Source organism: Oreochromis niloticus, linkage group LG17, assembly GCF_001858045.2.
Source record: "Oreochromis niloticus isolate F11D_XX linkage group LG17, O_niloticus_UMD_NMBU, whole genome shotgun sequence".
In the NCBI taxonomy this organism is placed as follows: Eukaryota; Metazoa; Chordata; class Actinopteri; order Cichliformes; family Cichlidae; genus Oreochromis; species Oreochromis niloticus.
Window position 1 is genome coordinate 15,858,498 of NC_031981.2, and position 22,359 is coordinate 15,880,856.

Sequence of the window (22,359 nt, forward strand, 5' to 3'; positions counted from 1 at the left end):
TGGTGAGTGAGTGGGTGAAGGTCAGCTCTCCAAGTCAAACTGGCTGCTACTCAGTGGTGACAGAATCCATGGTCACATGACTTATGGGTAATAATTAGCTTGCTGCTTAAGACTGTTTGTGCTGACGGGAAGTGAACGAGTTGGTGAACAAATCTGAAAGAATTGTTTAGGAATCATACAAACTTTATTCAGCATCACCATACACAGGGGAGGGGAGGGCTGCAGGACGAGGGCTTATCATCATCTTAATAACAGAATCTAACATGACTCAAAAATACAGCTGTTGCTATAAATTATATTAGTACGGCTGAAATGATCTTAATTGGTCTAATTTAAGGTAACGACATACACTTTTGTCAACTGCAAAACTTTACAATGAAACATTGGTGCAATCATTGTTTTGAATTGAATCTGGCGGTCATGCAGTAATGATAAAATAACTTCAAAATAAAGGTTGAACCGATGCTAGACTGATGAAAGCGTCAGTTTTTCAGTGTTCTTGAACACTGAATACTCTCGTCTGTATCTCTCACTTTCTTAGAGACAATCTGACTAGTTTTCTATCTGCCAACATCGACAGCCGTCTGTCTGCAGTTCAGTTTTGACCAGGAAGATGATCATAGTATCGTTTGCCAGGACAGCGTGAGGAAAAAATGAATCTTTTAAACTAAACTGTGTATGGTTTTACTATTTATATTTTGTTCCTGCGCCGTTGATGTGGAGCACCCCTGATATCCTACAATGAAACTGTAGTACTGTCTGCTAAAGCAAGACAAGCAAAACACTATAAATAAATACTATATACACTGAATAAAACATAGTATGTGCAGAAATATATGCTCACAAATCGCTGATTAGAATAAGAGAGCCTTTTTCAATTTGAATTTTTTATAGCTCACCCTTTTGAATTTTAATGAAGCTAAGAATTATCTTTATAGCTCCACGGTTGCCTTGATTGACAGGGTGATGCCATCACATAAGACGCTGCAGCTGTTGCTTTGCTAATTGGAATTACTCAATCATACCTCCTGACCATATTTATGTATTGAGGTAGTAAAATGTTTAGTATTTGATGTTATTTGTTACTAACTATCTTTTTCTTTATGCATGACAGTGAGATGCATTGCTGTTTGCTGCTAGTGCAATGCCTGTAAGCAAAGTTTTGTACAACACAGTTTGCAGATGGCCTCTAAATGCATCAAATGTAGGTAACCACAAAGTTACTGTTCTGATAAGAAGACAGCTATAAGAGAAACACTCCTCAAACATCTGTATATTCAAAGTGTGGCTGTGCAGAACTGGCAATACAAGGGGATGATACAGGTCATAGGTCATTACATAATAGTTTTCAACACTGCAGTAAAAACGGCCCAGACACCCCAAAGAAATCTTATGCAACTCAGCTCCTGCAATTATGTGTGATTACTAAGCACGCCGTTTAACAAACACCTTTCCTCGTGCACCGTGATGAGTCATTGATCTCAAAAAGAATATATAGAGCAAACATTTCCATCTCTACTCAGGTAAGTTTCTCACATTTTCCTTTAATCATGACTCTAAAAGAAACAACAACAAATGCGGGGAGAATAAAAAGATAACCTCAGTACTTCAAAGCTGTCTGCAATCCCATCTCCTCATAATCTCCTCACCAGTTTTGCCCAGGAGGTGATGGTTTTCAGTGTGTTTTCACTAAAATAGATCCAGGCTGACACCTGAGGAGGGGGGATCACTGCGAGTCCTCTGCAGGTTGTCGCAGGGCATCAGAGTGCCGCAGCCAGGGCTGAAGGGTAAAGGTTGAATGGTGTGAGAGGTAGCCTGTGACCCCCTGATTTGGCTCGGGTCTAACGGTCAAGCTCTCGGGGGGGAAACCCCTGCATGACCCGGCTCACCCTGCGTGCAGTGCCGCAGTGCCACCGACACACTGCCTGCACAAACACGAAGGAAGTAAAAGAGACAGAAGGCGTAAAGAGGTGAGGGTAGAGGGAGATTTTGATGGGAGACAAAGGTTCGGCCGTGTGGGCCTACTGGGACTAATTCCGCTTTAGTTCAAGTCTAGGTTAAATGCGTTGGGAATGAGTCAATGCTGGCTGCAGAGAGTGTGACTAACAGAGCGGGTCAGTAACAGGGAGCCCTTTTCTGGCTCCTTTCTGACCAAAAAGAGGCTGAGGGGAGGGCCAGAGTGAAACAGATGAGATGAATCCATCATCAGCTCCATATTCTCACTCAGTCCTTAACGGTAACAAAGTGTACTTTGAGGGGATAGGCGAGGGGGGAAGCTGAGTGGAGCGTGGGATTGTGGAATAAACAAGAGATTTTAAAGATGTCATCCAGATTTATGGCAGACCTCTGAAATGGTCATTTTGAACATTTAGGTGGCTGCTCATTTGGGATAATTGTGCTTTTCCACAGGCATTTAAAAATGCATTACACAAAGTGAAACGATATACTCAGAAACACTTTGCACACACCAAGTGTTTTTACTTGCGCTTGCAAAACTAACACTATTAACAGACAAATAGTTAGCGGTGTTTCCACTCCAGCAAAGATCTTTTATAGAACTAGCAGGCAAATGACCCCAGGCATAATCTCGTGTGTATGAAACCCTTGTTTGGTGTGTCAGTTACAACAAAATCAGTAAAGTAACAGAGACAAATGTAACAAGCCGCCTCATGCATGCAGATAAAAACACTCTTCTGTTATAGGTGGACTTTTAACACACAGAAGGACCCAGTAGAACCAGAATTGTTATTGATAAAGCAGGCTAAACTATAAGCCTAAAGGATATGTTAGCTTTCTGTCAACAGTTACATGGGTGCTACAGTTCATGAAGGCCCAACTTGTGTCACAATCAGCTTGTCAGCTCACGGTTGGTGCAGCGTTCCAAGCAGATGTTTGTCTGCCCTCACTGTGAAATGCTATACTATGATGCAAACACCATTCCAGTGGACTACAAGCTGAAAAATATATAGCAGGAATAACTAGTCATCCATTCTATTTGCAGCTTTCAGTAAGTTGGTCCTTTCTGAGGGTTTGCAGACACATGATCACTAACCATGTGACATTAACTTGTCCTTCGTTTTCAACATGTGACAATCAAGGTGACAATCTAGGATCACGTGAATAAGGCCCCAGTCGAACAGGCCTAAAGATTCATCCATCTGAAAGCCCCTGCTCGTGAGGGAAAAATTAGTATTGTGGTTGCTGAAGGTTGATGACAGTACATGGGAAAATGATTGCTACAAGCCTATAGACCAACCAATAGGCAAAAACCTCCTTGTGATTGCTTTGGTCACTAGCATCTTACTGCTACTCTCTGAGATGTAGTGAAATTGTAAAAGCTGTGTCTTCAAAGTCAAAGTTTCCCTTCAAACATGTTGGTTGCATTGCTGAGGCACAGCTTTGACTTTGAAGGTAGCCCTTCTGCATTTCCAGTTTGCATCACTCAGCTAGTAGTTAGTATTCCAAACTGTGGGAAACTTATTGATGCCATCCAGCAAGATCCAGAAACCTCCATGATCCACTGCCAACCAGTGGATCATGGAGGAATACATGTTTCCCTAGCAACCGGTGGTTGTGTCACTTCCAGTACAGCAGACATCTCTTGAGTACATGACATACTTGACGTACTTGACATATTTCCCTCTTTAAAAAAGAGAACAAGAGATGACATTTTATCAAACTCACATGTTTCATATTTTATTCAAGCATAAAGTATCAGGAGTATGGCCATTTAATAACACCTGCTAGGTGTAACCTCAGTCAGTGCGAGTCTTTTACATCCAAAGTGTTGATGGTGGATCAATTTTTTAAGACTGGTTCTATAGTGTAGTGGTAATCACATCTGCTTTACACGCAGAAGGTCCTGGGTTCAATCCCCAGTGGAACCAATGACACTTTTCATAAGTCATGCTAAACCAAACCATAAAGGATTTGCTTACTTTTCTGTCGACTGTAGTTTCTGAATCCCAAGTGTCCAACTTGTGTCGCAATCATCTAAATTCTGTCAACTCACGGTTAGTGCAATGCTCCAAACAGAATTATGTGGCCCTCCACTACAAGACACTATCCTACAACGGTCTTCCGCTATGGAAAAATGTATAACATACGTATATAAGAGACAACATATTAAGGTTGGCTGATTTAAATAAGAGATGATGAATTTTGAAGAATTGTTTTGGCTGCAGGACAAGTTTCTATTGACTGATCCAAGACAGTGATGCTGAATGTCTTTAGACATTAACTGTCAATATCTGACGTGGGATTAACAATATTAATGAAAAAAAAAGGAAAAATGTATATTCCCCGAACTGTAGGCGAAAACCTCAATGTGATTGCTTTGGTCATTAACATATTGCTGCAATTGTAGTTTGAATGGAAATGACAGATACTGTGCAAGCTGTAGTGAAACTTTAAAATGTGTGTCTAGCTAGGAACCAATTGGTGGTGGGCATCTTTTTATACAGCCTATGGTGCTGGCTAAGGGTGCAGACACAGAGATGGGCAGTTATAGCAAGCAGCTGGCTAGCTTTGCTTATCATAAAGACTGAAAACAAAAGGACGTAGGAATCTACTGGAATTAAAAAATCACAAATTAAGACCTCTGTATGTCATTTATTTAAATGGATGTCAAAACAACAAATGCAAATCACTTAAATTGACATTCTTTTCACACCAGTACAAACTATGAAATAATAAAATCTGGGAATCTGGGATCTGGGAAGTTGGGTGATTATCTCAGCGACCATCAAAACTGGTAAATCAAAAACTGCTAATTGTTTTCTTTTGTTTTTGCACTCTTTGAGTAACATAAAATAGGAGTTCTTTACACAGTTTTACGCAGCATAAAAGAAATAAAACTCAAAGCAAAACAATAGAAATGTTTACAGCAGAATTTAAACTGTGGTGTTACTGAATCTTTGCCTTTACATGCACCCAAACAGAGATCGGCTCCCCTCAAGGACAATGCAGCAGATAAGCACCTAGCCCCTCATTATCACTCTCAGCCCAAACAGCAGCGTGTTGCCTGGCTGGACAGCATTTCATCTAAAATGAAGCCAACATTTGTTGCTGCCTGCCACAGTCCCTGATCTTCAGCCTCTGGAACCCTCAACCAACTGTTTATTCATTTCAGGGAAGAAGACTGGACAAGGATGTGACTGCTACAGGAAGGGAAAGGAGAGCAGTGGATGAACATTCTTCCCTTTTGTTTTCCATCTTTTGGCTCCCCCTTTTTTTTTTTGCATTTCCAGAAAAAGTGCCAAAAAGTAGGCTTGAAGCCGATTTTCTAAGCATACATTTGGGTACATTCATATGCTTTCATGTGTTAATTGCACTGTGTGTGTGTCTGTTCATAAAAGGCGTCACGAGGAGAGGAGGGCATAAAGTGCAAGTGATGACAAAATGCATCCTGGCCTAACACCTCAGTGTTGGTGTGATTTGGAGACCTAGCGAAGCAGAGGTGTTAACAGAGGAAAAGCAGGTGGTAGGCTCCACTGTGTGTGTGTGTGTGTGTGCGTGTGTGTGTGTGTGTGTGTGTGTGTGTGTGTGTGTGTGTGTGTGTGTGTGTGTGTGTGTGTGTGTCTGTGTGCGTCAGTGCTGGGCCATGAAGGAAGAAACCCCACACGCTCAATTACACAATTTAAAAGATTCATAAAAAACTGTTGTCCAAAAATATTTCAGACGCCTGTTGTGTTCTGGATCGAATTTACTTAATTTACCATCACAGTCCTTCAGTTTTTGAATAACCGCAGAATCAGATTCACAGCAGTGTAACTGAATCAAAGCAAGAGCTTGTTAAAAAGAGGGAAAACAAACCAATACAGCTGCCAACATGGTGCACATTTCCTTTATGTGATACATTGTGCGCTAAAAATTACAATAAAGTTCACACTGTGAGAAAATTCAATTCCTTTTCTTAATTTTCTGCAACCATGCACGGATTACTTGCCTTTACACGCACCTCTACTAAAATCATTATATACCATTTTTAAAAAGATAACCGTACACAACAAAGTCATTAGCAAACCTAAACCTTTATGAAAGGTTAGGATTCCGCTCTGCTAAGCATAGACCATATAAAAAGCCAAAGCACAATACAATAAACTCACTATGTAGAAAGCTAGTCGTCACTTAATTTATGGTTCGTTGTTGTGTTCATTTTGTAAGCAATCATCTAATTTAAAGTGAAATATGCAATGAAGCTGGGTATGTTTGACAGTCTAAAGAGCTCATAATACAAATCTTGTTTTCACAAATACATAAATCATTAGTAAATGATTTATTACACTTTAGTAAAGCCATTTTTGACAGATTGAAGTGTAGTAATACAACAAATACATACCGGTAAAAAGGGAAATGATATTGCTAGCAAAGAAAGTGCATATTTCTTGTCAGTGGTTCCACTGGGGATTGAACCCAGGACCTTCTGCATGTAAAGCAGATGTGATTACCCCTACACTATAGAACCAGTATACAGAAAAGGATTTACCTCCAAGAATTTGCATGTGAAGGGCAAAAAAAGAAAGTGGGAGTGAATCACTAAAGGTCTGGACTTAAAACTGATTTAGATGCTTTTGGGATGACCTTAAACAGGCTGTTCATGCTAGGATACTCTCAAATATACCTGAAAGTTTTGATAGCCTTTCATTCACTTATTAAATGAAATCATCAATTAAAATCGGCTTTCTTTTTGTTTTATTTACTCAGGCTATCTTTGCCTTATATTAAAATGAGCTGGATGATCTGAAACATCAAAGTTTGACAAATGACAAAAAAGAAAATCTTTTTGACAGTGCTGGAAGTGAAGGGTTAAAATTGAGTTTGAGAAGTAATAAGATGAAAGTAGTCCAGATTCAGCTTCAAGTGTTACTGAGGAGTTATTGATATTATTATTTTTTGATACATCCAACAGGCCTCTGTGGGTACAGCAGATGAAATAAGGTCGGGAACCACTCTCACGACTTACTGTGTGAAAAGTAGTTTATGTTATGACAGTTTACGCTTCCCTTTGCAGTCTATTTAAACAATTATGCGCAGTATACACAATATTGTGAAAAAAACAGAGATGGGGACCAATTTTGCCATTAGAGAGAGAGAAATCAGGTGCAAACATTGATCCCATCCCAGCGTTTTCCTCTTCCCACCTCTGTTCTCTACAGCTTTCTGCATTATCTGCATTACTTTCGTCTGTGTTCTCAGGCATTTCAGAAAACAGCCATTTCCACAGGTGCAGTATGTCCCTGATGTAACATTATGGCCTTCAGAGGTGAGGTTGCAGGCAGGGGCAGAAAATAAACAGTAGTAAACAACAGTAGCAGTAGGGAGTGGGCTTCCCTGCTGTGTTGATTATTGGAGGGCTGTAAACAGGCCTGATCCCCCCCGGGAGCTCGCCGAGTGGGAACGACTGTTGCTGACTGCCTACAGAGAGGCCAACAACATCTGGGCCTCAGCTCACCTCATCATGCTCCCATTGCTGTGCAAGACTCGAGTGTGCCTGTGCATCGGTGCTGGCGGGCAGGAATAAACACAGATAGCAGTAACAAGCAGTCAATACAACCTGAGGAAACAATGCTGCAGTTTTATGTAAAAATACCATCCCGGACATAAACTGGCTACAGAGAAGCAGGCAGCATGTAAATTAACTGTGCAGGGTATTCTTATCACAGTAAATAAGACTGCAAAATTACAATAAAACCACCAACCAGGATAATGAAATCTGAAATTTTGGCACACAGAGCCGGGCTTCATTGTTCAGCATTCATCAAATCAGTGGTGGGACATACTGTGGGGTCGCAATATCTCATTTCTAATAACAAACCAGCATGGGCTTGGAACAATAATCAACATTTGCATGAGTATTTACTTATGTAGTAGAGGGGGGGAAAGCAAATTTAGCTTAAGAAGAAATACCAGAGCCTGAGAATCAGTTTTCCAAGCAAGACAATGTATGTGGCATCATGCTGGCAAAAACTGGTAATGTATAATCTTCTATATGCATTCACTGATTGCATATTATCTGAGCTATAAGACACTTTCTGACCAGCTGAACACTCTCTCATGGCTTTTAGAGGTAGAGGGGAGAAATGTGTTACTTTTTAATGCTGTATTATAGCACCATCTACTGGTGGAATGTTGCAATTGTAGTATAAAAATTATAAACAAAAAATACACAAACATCTTGGAATGCAGAAATAAAAACTGGCACTAGTTTTATTTGTATTTTTTCTCCTCGTGTCTTCTATTTTCTTAACGTTTTGACGGCTGAAGATTACACACAAAAAATGATCTTGCATCACACATTTGGTTGTTTCGCCTAATGAATAATGCTTTGTGTTGGTATTATACTGCTTTAAATCATCAGTAAGGCCCAAAAAGGCATTATATAAAGGTCCAGTTAGACATTTTTACACACCAAGTTAATCAATGAGAGATTTGATAGCATAATGCTCTTTCTTAATATTTTTTTGCTTATGGCTGGTTTTTTTAGGGGAGTCCTGCAGCCATACTGCACACCCACATAAAGGCTCAACCATGTCCTTAAAGTTTTGAATAGAGATGTGATACTGAATCAGATTTAAGACTAGCAAGTGACCCCAAAAGGAAAGGGAAGCATTTTCCCTGTTTTTGCCATTAACATCTATATAACCTATATGAAAAGTTGCCCCCTGCTGGATATTACAATAAATGCCTGTTTTAGGCACATTTGCACTCACTTTCTACAAGTTGCATCTTTTACAGTCTGTGCACATTATCACACAGCTAATCAGTGTGACTGTCAATATCATCAGATGTCATTTTCTTATATTAAAACATAAAGATTTCTGCTGTTTAAACAGTCTGTAACCTTTCTGAAGACCTATATAGTGAACTTAGCACTAGTAAATAGTTAAGGCCAGTGGTAAATGGCAAACGACTGGGATAAATGCAACAGTTGCAGGTAATTTCTGTGACCACATTAGCAGTAAATATTGTTGGTAGCTTCAGAGAGTTACCTAATATAAGATCCATGGTTCAGATTGAGTAACATCACAAGTAGTAGAGACTATCAGCAAAAACAAATGCAGCTGCATATAGGTAATCTGTTATATTGTTTCCCGCTGATTAAATGTACTAGAGCTATAGTGAATAGAAAGTGGCTGCAGGTGCCTAGCAACCAAAACAAATCAGTGGAATAAAAGGAGCAGTTGTAAGATGACAATAACCAGGTGTAATAACCGTGGAACAGAGCAAGTCAATAAATAAAATCACAAAGTTGTTTTCCTTGTTCCTCCAATTTATTATGAAAATGTACACGGGGATTAACGGTAGGACTTCTGGTAGCGGGCGCGAGCTCCAGGTCCACCGAACTTCTTGGACTCGCAGCGACGTGGATCGGCAACCAGCAGGGTCCTGTCATACTGGATCAGGATGTCCTTGATCTCCTTCTTGGAGGCCTCATCCACATCTGCAGTAAGACAAATACAGATGAATCCAGATTAAGATTCAGTCTACCCAAATGTTCTTCACTGGTTCAACTGCAGATTTCCATAACAAGGTCAGTAACTTTTTCCTTTTGCTAAGCTTCAATATTTATTATGAACTTGTTAGAACCACAGAATTTCCAGCTGTTTTATATCTACAATGAAACCCTAATCTTTCCTAGTCATCAAGAGACAGTTGTACATCAATACATACAAAAATCAGATCAGGTAATAAAAACTCATTTCTACTCTCACAGCTCCTTTATAAAATGTGTGTAATGTCCAACAAAACCCATATTTAAAAAGCAGTAGTTACTGCAGAATGGGCGAGTACTCAAGTATCTAAAGCAGAGAGTTTGGCACACACGGGCGGGGGGGGGGGGGGGGGTATTTTTAAAAATTTACCAGATGATAGAAGTCATCTTATTTTTGACTTCCTGCCCTGCTCATGTACTCTGTGAAGTGACTTCCACCCAAGAAATAGAATAGATGCATATTTTTAGTGAAGTAGTGCGCCACTTCTAGATTGCTTCTGAAATACCTTCCTGTGCGCCTGGGAGAATCACAAAAATAGTTCATACTGGCAACGACCTGCTCTAGTGGGCACAACACAGCAGTTCTATCTCACATCTCAGCCCACTGCTTATGACCACGCAACAATTCCAATGCAAACAATTAAATAGTCAGTCTTAGCCCAGTATTATTCAGCATAGAGCAAACACCAATAGCTCAGCAGTAGGCTAACCTATCATAGCATTCAAAAGCCTGGAGTTGTCAAATCAGAAAAGTTATAATGTATTTAACTGTAACCATATTTTCTGTACTGTGTTACTGTTTAAGATGGCCTGATTTCTAATCTGACAGCTGTTACTTTTTTAATGTCCATCCATGAGTGTGATTATCAAACTTTGACAGAGGTGAGTTCTCTACATGAAAATGTAATTGTGTGTTTGATTTTCTTAAAAAGAAGAAATGCACCATGGGTAGATCAAATACTTTCCACTTGGTCTCAGCTATGTGTAGTACTCTGGAGATATTCTAAACATGCCTTTTTACAAAAGAGTGATGTTTGTAGAAAAAAAAACAAAAAAAAACAAAAAAACTTCATTACTTACACTTCTGATAGTATGCAACCAGGGCTTTGGAGATGGCCTGGCGGATGGCTGAGAGACAAGAACATGTCGATGTTTAGAGCCCTTTTTCAAAACTAATCATAAACATCATGAGAGAAATTATGGAGAGAGAGAGAGAGAGGAAATACTTTGCTTACCATAGATCTGTGCGACGTGTCCACCACCCTTCACTCTGACTCTGATGTCCACTCCAGCAAAACGCTCCTTACCAAGCAAGAGCACTGGCTCCAAAAGCTTACAAAAAAAAAAAAAAAAAAATCATATATTGATGTCAAATTTATGTAATTGATGTTTCTCAAAAGGAAATTCAATTTCAAATTTAATTAATTTAAACTATTACCTAGAGGAAAAACCTGTGCTTAGTGACTTTCTATCGTCTTAAAAACTGAATTTTAAAATTGTTGAATTCTACATATAATATTCTAAAAGATAGACATGTAACTGGAAGCATCAAAACCAACTCCAATATGTATAATGATGTCCAACATCAACTGCCTGAAGAAAGAGCTTTCACACTCTACTGCGACATCATCTGATGTACACAAAATTAAATAACGACCAGTTACATCATTCATGTTCACCCCTCTTGTTAGGACTCACCTTGTACTGGAGCGTAGCAGGCTCCACCATCTCCAGGGGTCTGCCGTTCACCTTGATCAGGCCATTCCCCCTCTTGCAGTGGGCAACTGCTGTGGCAGTTTTCTGCAACAGAAAGTTCAGGTGAATACCACTGAATTTATTATACCTTATAATATAATTATTGGGGGGTTAATTTACAAAACTAAACTAAAACAAAGTAAGTTTCTCCAGCTTTAATCAAATCTGTAAACATCAGGAGTTGATGCACGACTTTATCACAGTGGGGATATCTAGATAACTGTGGTTCAACAGGCTTCACAAACTGTTGTCGCTCAATTAAGGTAAAATACCTTAAAACTAAACTTACACGAGAAAACCCACTGTGGAGAATGAATATGGCGGAGTAAATAAAATCTATGGCACATACAAACGTGTTCAATCTGGTGATACACAATTGACGTACTGTTTAACTATGAATTTCCGCTAATTTGTACGCATCGTGATTCAATTTAAAATCCTAGTTGACAGCAACTCCGCATTTCAAGGTGATGTGACGGATTAGCGATATTTAACGGTTTTGTTAAATACGTTTTATTTGGCTGTATGAAGATGAACCTGAGCTAACTCTGTCATTCAGAACCCAAACTTAACACTAGCATCAGGGCTAGCGTGGTAAGCTAACGAAAAGCAAAACCGTCCGGTGTCTAGTACCTCAGAAGCACCTACATCACATCTAACAGTAATTACCAGCTTCAAGGAAAGTATTTTTACTACTTAATGTTATAAATACCATACAAACTGGCTTATTTACTGCGGAACTGCAGTGTAAAATCAGAGGCCCACCACCTTTTAATATCAGCTATTTCAGCCACGACTAGCAAGACAAGTTAGCCGCAACCCCACACGTGGATTAAATAGCACATTTTTACTCACTTTACGTCCAAACACCTGGACAGACTGCAGAGGACCTTTAGCTGGCATGTTTCTGAAACACACAAAAGACAACACTTACATTAGAAACCGGTAAACAAGTATATTTTTCTATTATTTTGCCGGATCACTCTGAAGAACATACCGTCTTCAGCTAGGGTGCCGTACGAAGAGGCCGATGGGGTTTCTCACGCGGAGGTTCAGGGGCTGCTGCACGACAACGCAAGCTCTTTTGGGATAGGGCTTGCGACAGTTGATCTCGCTTTACCGCCATCTAATATTAAGAGCGGAGTGTTTCTGCTGTTGTTTCACAATGGCAGGGAATAGAATGTACATGTGTTTGGCGTTTGATTTCACGTGTTCCTGTGTTTGTAAATCTAAAAAAACAAAATAAAGGCAGTTTCAAATATTGTCACATGGACCTATTGTATAATGCTGGGGGAAACAGGCATTCGGGGTGATATTTACATTGAAATGTGTTAATAATTAATCGAATTTTCCTTTACTTGATTTACTATGGCTGAGAATTGAAGGTGTAGTGATTAAGACCTGCATTACATTTGATTAAGCACATTCAGAGATATGGAGGGCCAGGAGTGAGAAAATTAATTAATTAGCGTGGATGCTGATTAAGCATCCAGAGTATTGTTCTTCTACTTTTCATCTTCCTTACATTTTTTGTACGCTATCTCCTTCAACACTGTTCAACTTAGAAAAGCCATTCAACCACCATTAGGTTCCTCTTCTTTTGGACATGTGTGCTTGTATTTTTCTCATTTTTAACTTTTATATTTTTTAAATTATTCAACTTTATTCAACAAAAAATTATAATTATTTCAATGGGAGATTCTGTTACTGTCATGGCCCTGAGTCTGTGACTGTGGTTTTGGTTTTGATTATTATTATCTTGTGTTTAAGGTTAATTCTTGTTTTCATGTTCTTTGGTTTTGGGTTGTTATATTTTAAGCTCCTTCTGTTCTGTGTCTCTGTGTTTCCCCTGAGTCTGCGTCTATAAGTTCAGTCTGTGCATTTCCTTTTTTACTTTGAAGATCAGTGTCTCAGGTTAATGTATTCTGTTTTGCTTCCCTCAGTCTCGTCAGGTTCGATTGCTCCCAGCTGTGCTCCCCTTGTGCGTCTCATTTCCTTGTTACTGCCTTTTGTATTTAAGCCCTGTGTTCTCCGTTCTTAGGGTTACGTCATTAATGTCTCATCCCTGGAGCTGTGTGATTTTTTCCTGTGTTTCCTCGTGTCTCAGTTTATCATTCCCAGTCTAGTGTTATATTCTGTATCGCCATTAAGCCTGCAATAAAGCAGTGATTTTTGAGTTCAGTTCTGTTTCTGTGAGTTTTGAGTTTGGGTCCTCACCTGCCTGTACACAGCAATTCCATGACATCACCTCGGCTCAACCATCTTACCTCAGTGTGCTATGGCAGGCCATAGATGTGGTCTTTCTCTCTGAGAAGACTGTAAACTGACAGTGATTGAGGCTTCTGGATCGGATGAAATTAACAGTTTGGATGACCACCTTCATTACATTATCCATCTTTATTGACTTGCAACACAAAGTCTCCTAGTGCAAAATACAGTGAAAAGTCCAAAAATCACGTCCTCCATTTGCAGATGGCACTTTATCTCTGAATTTTGTTACAACACCTGCTTTTTTCCCAATCATTGAGGGTGCACTATCTGTAGCCAGGCTGACAGCAGGGGACCAGTCCACTCCGACCCCGGCCAGCGCGCCGATGAGTGCGGTGAAAATATCAGCCGCTGTCATTGTATCTGTCATCGGCACCAACTCTACGAACTCCTTGGTGACTGTCAATGTGTCATCAACTCCGTGGATGAAAATTGCCATTTGTGCAACATCTGTAATATCCATGCCTTCATTCATTGCAACTGAAAATGCAATAAATGACTTTACTTTTTGCTTCAACTGACTGTCCAAATCCGCTGAAAGATCAGACATCCTGTCTGTAACTATGTTTCTTGTCAGGTTGATATTTGCATAGGCCTGGCGCTTTTCACGGCACACAATCTCCAATGCCTTTATCATACATGTTTTTACAAATTTACCCTCACTAAATGATTTTGAAGCTAGTCCGATTTCATTAGCAATGAGGTAGCTAGCTTTCACTGCAGCGTCACTGATGTCTCGGCTGTGAGCAAACAGTGAGAGACTGCTGTTTCTTCAGACCCGCCAACAGTTCATTCACCTTCACTCGTCTCTGCTGCCCTTGAAAGTTGTCAGCTCATAATAGCTCACAGTTGTTACTCCGCCATCCAATGGATGCAATTGGAACAGCAGTTTCTTTTATTGAAAAATTGCAGCTGAATTTTATACTTTACAAAATCATCTCGGGTGCCAGATTAAACCCATTTGCGGGCCCGATCCGGCCCGCGGGCCATACGTTTGACACCCCTGCTGTAGCTAGAAAAGGACACTGGTTTTTCAGCAGGACTTGTAGAAACCAGAATGTAATTTAAAGGTGTAGATGGCAGCTGCAGCCAATTGACTGAATGTAAGAGCACTGGACATGAATTCACACATTGTGGATCTGTCATCAGTGCTGTGGCTTTAAAATAGAGCAAAACTGACGGTAGAAGTTTCTTCTGAATTCTTCAGTTCAGGATTCTGAGTGCAACCCATTTGAACTAGCTACCCAGAATGCATTGCAGCATAAGCCATGACAGCCTGTAAGTGAAATAATTAGTTTTTAAAAATACATATATAAAACCAAAACCATATAAACTATATAAAACACAGGTGCTTGTATAAGTTGGTGAATGAGACTTGTATAGCGCAGAAAAAAAACTATATAAGAACCAGTCCATTCGCCACTGCACACCAGATGAACAAACCACGCTTCATATGCTGCCCCTGCAAAAGGACAGCATTCAAACAAGCAGAAAGGCAGGCTGTGGAAAGGCTTGTTGATATAGCTATCAAATGAACATCCCACACAGAGCAAGTCTTTCAGAAATGTGTGTGAGTTGACATGAGCATGAGTGAATGCTGGCGTTCTGTTTCATTCGGTGCACAGTTGAACTGTTAAATGTACAAATATATTTGATTAGGATTTCTATGAAATGCAGAAGTTGGCAGTCTTTGAGCAAAGTTTCATCAAAATTGGCCCACTTGTCTGGGAGGAGATAGGGAACGTACAAAAGCTACAGTCTAACTGAACTGTCTAACTTTGTGTGAATACAGAATTGTATGCCTTTTTATTATGTGACAACAAATGCGGATTATTGTCAAGAATCACAATATGATTAGACTGTTAACCTAAATAAATATAAAAGGTAGAATTAAATATCAAAATCCAGACAATAAACTAGTTTAATCCGGTTGTTGTTATGATTTCACTGCATGAAATCATAATTTGCATCATTGGGAACAAGCTGGCTATTTATTTTCACAGAGCAGAACAAATAACCGCAGTACTGAGACCAGCCCGTATCCAGTCACCTCAAAATCAACTCTATAGCTACAAGGGTCCTGATCAATTCAAGTTTGAAGCAGATCAGGTTGACACTTATCAAAATTTCCCACATGTGGGACTAATAAAGGTTATCTTATCTTATCTTAAAAGTGGCAGAATGAGAGACAGTGACACAAGCGACAAAACAAAACAAAAAAAAACACTTGAGAGTAAGACTTGATTAAAGTTGGTTACATTTTATTTTTTGCATTTTTAAAAAACAAAAACAATTTTTAACAAAAAACAATTGCCTCAAGGCATTTTATACTGTAGAGTAAAAACTATACAATATAAGAAAGAAACCCCAACAATCTGATGATCCCCTATGAGCAAGCACTTTGGCAACGGTGGTCAGGAAAAACTCCCTTTTAACAGGAAGAAACCTGTGACAGAACCAGGCTCAGGAAGGGGCGGTCATCTGCCATGACCGGTAGGGGAGGGTTGATTTTAAGTTTCTTCAGTATTTGAAGAAAAGCAAAACAGCCTTAAGAAAAAGTTTTTGATTCTTTTCCCTAATGAAGTCCGACCTTTAGAAGGCTCTGCGTTGACTTTTCCTTCTTTGCTGTCTGTACTTGTACAGCAACAGCCACATGAACATGAACATGCCATGCTAGAATCACTGGATTTAGAGGGAGATTCTACCAGCGGTTTTTGGGTCATCCCAGGCTTTTGTTTGTCACCTAGCTTGCAAGACATGTCATCTTTTGCATGCCATGCAAGCCTAAATGCAAGCTGATTCTTTTTGCGTGCAGCTTCTCTTTTCTGTCGGTTTCTTTGGATTTCAACTGCAGTCGCACAGCTGTCAAAAGTGGAAGACAGGCCAAATTGTCCACCGCTCTGTTTTCTGTTTTTTATGATTTCACTCGAAGTAACAAAGTTTTCGATTTCATTTTCTAGACTGAGGGGTGGGCACACTTTCATGCTCATGCGGGATGACTCCGCGTAGCAATCTATTGCAGGATCCTCGGGAAGATGTTTCATTGTAATGAAACGATGTCCCAGACCCTCAACGGGTGTGATTCTTTTGACAGGATCCATACACAGCATCCATTTGAGCAGGCTTAAAAATGCCACTGTGTCTTCCACTTCGGATTCTGTGTCTGGCTGTGGGTGGTGTTTGGCTAAATTTTCTATGCTTGTGAACTTTTTTGTGATTGTTTTACTTTTTTTGATCACAGTGCCTGTAGATACTGAATACTGAACTGGTGTCTTCAGTACCCATGTGTGTTTCATTATCCCTTTTCTCTTCCAGAAATATTTGTTGCTGTGCATCCCTTTCTCTAACATTTTTTCTTCAGGCTGACCAAGCATGTGAACAAGACTTCGTATCATTTCATATTCACACTTGATGGGAAACAGGTGGTAGCCCAAGTAGAGAAAAGCTGCGACAGAACCAAGAGCCCACATGTCTACCGATTCAGTCACAGGTATGCCCAACATGACCTCAGGGGCCCTGTAACCAACGGCCTGAATTATGGCGCCATGTGGAAGGTTTGCAGAATACATGGCAAAACCAAAATCAATAAGTTTAATTTTAAACGGCTGTTGAGAATGATTGACAAGCATGATATTGTCGGGTTTGATGTCTGCATGCATTATACCTATGCTCTTCAGAGCACTAAGAGCCACAAACATCTGGTTTAAAATCACCCGAATCTCATTCAGAGCCAGTGGATTGTAGTGCCTTTGCTTCAAGAAATCATGCAGACTAATGTCTAGCATTTCCACTGATATAAAGGCGCGAGTTTTGTACTCGAAAATTTCGTAGTACTTTACCAAATTGCACCGATCCTTATCCAAAGCACTCATCTTTTTGGCAGCCGCGGCCTCTTTCCAAACCATCCTGTTGCGTTCCCTTTTAGCAATCTTGACTGCTACCGTTTCAAATGTGTCTAATTTTACACATTTCACCACTCGCCCATAAGTTCCTTGTCCGAGGAGACTTTTTACCATGTATTTACATGTTTTACTTTTAATGAGGGAGTACATTTGTAAACCCTCAACACTGTCATAAGACGACGAACACGACTCCGAATCCGAAACCGAAACCATTATTTCAAAATATATTTAAAGTTTTACAGCTGGGCAAAAAAACCCGTTTCTAACCGCAATATCAAGCTGGCAGGTTCTGTCGCTAGGTAACTGTTTCAGGGTATTTATGCCTTTTGGATCAAAGGCAGCGCTCGGTCACTGTGACGTAACCGAATTACGCATTACGCATTACGCCAAAGAACGTAATGCTTTGAACAAGTGTTGCTACTGCGCATGCGCACAACTCAAACGCCCATGTTTTCGGTGTTAATAGTACACGCCTATTATTTGATCCTACCCCGATCTCGTGCGTGCGAAAAATGGTTAGTATTATGTTTTACTTCTTTATTACAGTTGATACTTGTTTTCCTTAAGCTGTTGTCAATTTGTTAACTCTTCAAGCTAACATGCGTTTTGTTTGTTTTTTTCAAAAATACTCCAATTTGGAGTCTCAATTGAAGTCATATTTCAATTCTTGATTTAGTATTTCTAAACTTCTGTAAACTGGCATACAGCTAAACCTTGTCAATTAATTTTAGTCCTCCTGCAGTTAGTGGACACCACGCTCCGTTGTTAGCACGTTTTGATAGTGTAATTTGGCCATCAGAACGTCCTACCTAAATAAATACAAGCAGGAAGGTCGTTTTGATAAGTGTGATTTGGCTATCAGAACGTCTTACCTATAGATATGTAGGATGGAGGCATAAACCACGTAAGGTAGTATATTCTGATAAGGTAGCACAGATTGATAGACATGACTATAAATTTACGCTACGGTAGGATGATTTGACCAAGTAGGAAAAGAATCCCCCCCCCCCACTCAGGGGCGATTTTAGCCCATTTAACCCCCAAAATGAATCAAAGCACCCCCAAAGATTTCTTACTTTTTTTGGACAATATTTGCTGTTTGTGTGACACACTACTAAAAATATAAAAAGCATACAGTACTTGGTTGAGACGGAACATTTTAACAACAAAAGTATAGATAACCCCCCCCTCCCAAAATGGTTTGTTCCAGCTCGCCCCCACTCTGGCTCTAGGGTCGTTGCTGCCAGAGCGATGGTAGCTGAGACGCAGCGGAGCGGAGGTGGAGTGCCTGGATTAAAACAGGACATATTAGCAGCATTTTAACCTTCAGTTACTCTTTATGTAGTTAGATAGGAGTCATGTTTCTTTTTAGCCGAAAAACCTTACACCCAGGTAACCTGCAGTGTTGAAAACGTGTTTTCCAATGATTTTTGCTACCCTACAATCTGTCCTATTCTGTAGTAAATTCAGCGACATTTGACCATTGACTGTATTTGACCGTCCTGTTGCTCCCACTGAAATGTATGCAGCCTATTTAAAATCTAAAACTTAAAATTGTCCGTAGCCTGCTGTTGTTACCACTGTCCTGTTTGAAATGGATACTAACTAGCTAACTGACTGAATGCCCATTAACCTTATAACTCCTGTTGTGTGTGTGTGTTTGTGTACAGAGAGACAGCCAGGTTCATAATGGATATAAGGAAGTTTTTAAAAAAACAGGAGCCACATTCAGGTAAAAGTGTAAGAACAAATGATCCATCAATAAAGGATAATGTTGGATCAGTGTTTCAATATTTTATATCTTTTATTAGATGTTCATGTGGTTTGGTTATTTGCCTTTTGGTTGAAAGTACACTGAGAGAGGACTTTTCGTTAGTGATCTTAATAAAAAAAAATTTCATATTAATGTAATTTTTTCATCTAATTGAATACAATCTATTTGTGTATGATTGTCAGTCCAAAGAGGGAGAGAGGAAAGAGGGGAACGTGAGGAGAAAGTACAAGGTCAGGAAGAACCAGGTAAGAAAACAGACAGGGAACAGTGACAGGCAAAACAGAAACTATTAAACTGACGAAGAGAAAAAACCTGATTTTACTCATACAGTCTGGAAGTTGTGTCCTCCCTATATTAAAGCTGCTATACAAAATCTGCAAAACAAACTGGGTTGAAACATTTTTGACCCTCTTTAACAACATTCCAACATAACATTATCATTGATTGGGGAGATTAAAATTAATGATATATTTTTATGTGGTTCAGCCACAACTCTACTAAAACCTCAGCCAGTAATAGGTAGGCCAACTTTTGGGCTGTCCAGTTGTCTGTATGATTGCCGCATACAGACTTATGCGGCAGAGAAACACTTATCAGTGTTTCTCAAACTTTTTACAGTGTGCACCACCTGAGAAAAATGTCAAGCTCTCCCAAGTATCACTATGAAAGCATGAAACTCATAAATCTTACAACACAAAATTAGTATTATTAAATTAGTATCTGCAGTACAGATTTTTTCATACATTGTATACATTCTACCACAGGCAAAGTTGCCTCCATTTTTATAGTTTTTTATTAATATTTTGTAATAATTTATTCTGTTTTGGGAGTGTTTTTTATGTATCTGTATTATATTATACATACACATTAAAAGTGAATCTCAGTCCAAAACATGCACTCAGTTTACTTCTTACTAACTATGAGCATCATTTAAATAACCTTTATCAGATTTGATGGTTTTGTTACAGACTAATCAAAAAAGTGTTTTGCTTTTCTTTCACAAATGTGGGGATTAAATTGTGTTAAAATGTACAAAACGGTGATGTCATGTTTTGTGACGAGGACCCAGGCAGAGAGAGACTTGATGAATTTAAGATCTTATGATTTAATAAAGAAATTTGCAGACTTGCACAGAGATGGTAAAATTATGATGACTGATAGCGGAGATGAAGACAACAGACGATGAGGACAGGGAGGAACAGGGGTTTAAATGCACCAAGGAGACAGTCAGAGGGAACTCGGGACAACTGGAGACATTTAAGGATGCATGGACTCACAGAGACAGGGAAGAAGTCTCATCAGCACCCCCAAAGCTCTGATCCTAGAATCGCCTCCCTATACTTTTAAATAATGATAAAGGTTTTAGCAATGACAGTAGTAAAAAATAAAAAGTCCCTATAAAACAGCAATGTTCTCGGCTGCCTGTGATCTTTTTTCTTCTTAAAATTTTACATCTGCAGGATTTTGAAGTTATCTGTCACGACAGACCGTGGGGATGTGGGGGAAATAGGACCCAAAACGCAGGACTCTGTGCGATGAATGCAGTGCGTTTATTTAAATCCCCGTGCGCACCCCTGACTCCCGTGCCGTGTCTTCTTCCCAAAGTCCGTGCTCCGTGTGTCTGCTCCCTAGTACCCGTGTACTCCGTGCCTGCTGCCCTCTCGTTTCCGTACTCCTGCCGCCGGGAAATAAGAGGCAGCCGTTAGTACTTCACTGTAGCAAGCTCCCACTCACAAACCGACTAGCTGGAGAACTAACGGGTAGTCACACAACAACCAGCGTCGAGGAGCTCTCAGCCACACTGCTATGTAGCTCCCCCGACGGTCTTGATCAGCTGCAGGTGTGTGTGCTAGTCCTTGGGTGTGGCCAGCTTCCCCACGGGAAAAACGCTCCAGGTCTGGCGTGCGAGGAAAACCAGGACACCACACACAAACACACACATACACAAATTCTTTATGTCAAGTTGAACCACTGCCGCTGGGTTCTATATGGGTGGGTGGTTTAATGGATGTCTTGTGATCCAGATGTGCAAATATGTGATGTGTGTCCACTGTGAATAATGGGACAGTTTTTATACAAGTAATCAGAAAAAAATACTAAAGCACATACATTTTTTACTGAAGATGACAAATCCATAGATGACTTCTGAGAAGCCCAGTGTGCTGACCATATGATCTAACATTGTGAATTCAGTTTATTTGCCTATTAGTAATGTAATTTTTATTTAAATGCATTTTTGACAGATTGCTAACATATTTTTTTCTTGTTTTTATGACAGGTGGCCCTGTGACTTTACTGACACAGAGGTCAAGGCCGAGCACCTGATGGCAAAGAATGTAATAGCATTTTCTGAGAACAAGAGCCGGCGACTGAGTGGATCTCTCATGAAGGGAAAACCATGTGGGTCCCACTACTGAAGAGAGACTGCTTTACAATCCAGTGCCCAGGGCCCACCCTATATGCAGTTCTCTGCATTAGCAGCCTGAGATCTACCTTTGACTTTTTTATAACAGACTTTTAAAAAAAAAAATATATATATAATATTATTATAAAGTAAAAAAGGCAAAGGGGTTCACCTTGGCAGAGAAACTCCTCAGATGAAAACTGGCTCTTGTTGGCACAATCAGGGGAAACAACGCAGAGCTACCTCCCCAGCTTGTCCAGTTGCAACAGATGAAGATTTTGTTGTCTGTCTTTGCCTTCACCAAAGCTACCACGCTGATATCCCACATGCCAAAGCAATGGAGGAATGGGCTTCTTTTGAGCACAACACACAGGGAACCAGCAGTCAGTGATGGGGAATAGAGGAAGCCTGGAAGCAAGAAGCAATCCTGGACTGCAATAGGCACAAATAGTGTGTGGATGACCTAGACAGGATGTTGACACCTTGAGTTGTTGAAGGAAAACTGGCTGCTGGCTTTTTTCTACAATCTCCTGGATGTCTTGGAATACAATACCTTTGTCCCGTGGAAGCCACTTCACAGGATGGGAGTCTTTTAAAACCTACCAATGAAGAGTGATCCTAGGAGAGCTGGGGCACATGCTGGTGACCTCAGCAGCTGCAAGATAGCTTTGTTCCCAATGCTCATTAGTCGCTTCTGCCACTGATCCCAAGATACTGTAGTCTGAATCAGAGTGTGACCCACACCCCACCAACAAAATGAGAA

The 22,359-nt window shown here is 40.0% G+C and overlaps 2 protein-coding genes, 1 long non-coding RNA gene and 2 other non-coding genes across 5 annotated transcripts; 2 read left to right on the forward strand and 3 right to left on the reverse strand.

Annotated features, from left to right (window-relative positions):
* Positions 1-3,814: 3,814 nt before the first annotated feature.
* trnav-uac (transfer RNA valine (anticodon UAC)) lies at positions 3,815-3,887 on the forward strand. The gene has a single exon. It is a non-coding gene; the product is annotated as a tRNA-Val (tRNA).
* A 2,506-nt stretch (positions 3,888-6,393) lies between these two features.
* On the reverse strand, positions 6,394-6,466 carry trnav-uac (transfer RNA valine (anticodon UAC)). Its single transcript has one exon. It is a non-coding gene; the product is annotated as a tRNA-Val (tRNA).
* A 2,784-nt stretch (positions 6,467-9,250) lies between these two features.
* rps16 (ribosomal protein S16) lies at positions 9,251-12,352 on the reverse strand. The gene is made up of 6 exons (XM_003452049.5): positions 12,246-12,352; positions 12,104-12,155; positions 11,192-11,293; positions 10,729-10,825; positions 10,574-10,621; positions 9,251-9,442 (listed from the first exon to the last, which is right to left on the reverse strand). Exons 2-6 carry the CDS (start codon positions 12,149-12,151, stop codon positions 9,297-9,299), a joined length of 441 nt encoding a protein of 146 aa, XP_003452097.1. The 5' UTR covers positions 12,152-12,155; positions 12,246-12,352; the 3' UTR covers positions 9,251-9,296.
* A 3,419-nt stretch (positions 12,353-15,771) lies between these two features.
* LOC102078544 (homeodomain-interacting protein kinase 1) lies at positions 15,772-17,926 on the reverse strand. Its single transcript, XM_005456631.4, has one exon. The coding sequence runs from the start codon at positions 17,629-17,631 to the stop codon at positions 16,027-16,029; it is 1,605 nt and encodes a 534-aa protein (XP_005456688.3). The 5' UTR covers positions 17,632-17,926; the 3' UTR covers positions 15,772-16,026.
* Positions 17,927-19,374: 1,448 nt separating this feature from the next.
* On the forward strand, positions 19,375-22,310 carry LOC112842681 (uncharacterized). Its single transcript, XR_003214630.1, has 2 exons — positions 19,375-19,437; positions 21,471-22,310. It is a non-coding gene; the product is annotated as an uncharacterized LOC112842681 (long non-coding RNA).
* Positions 22,311-22,359: the final 49 nt, after the last annotated feature.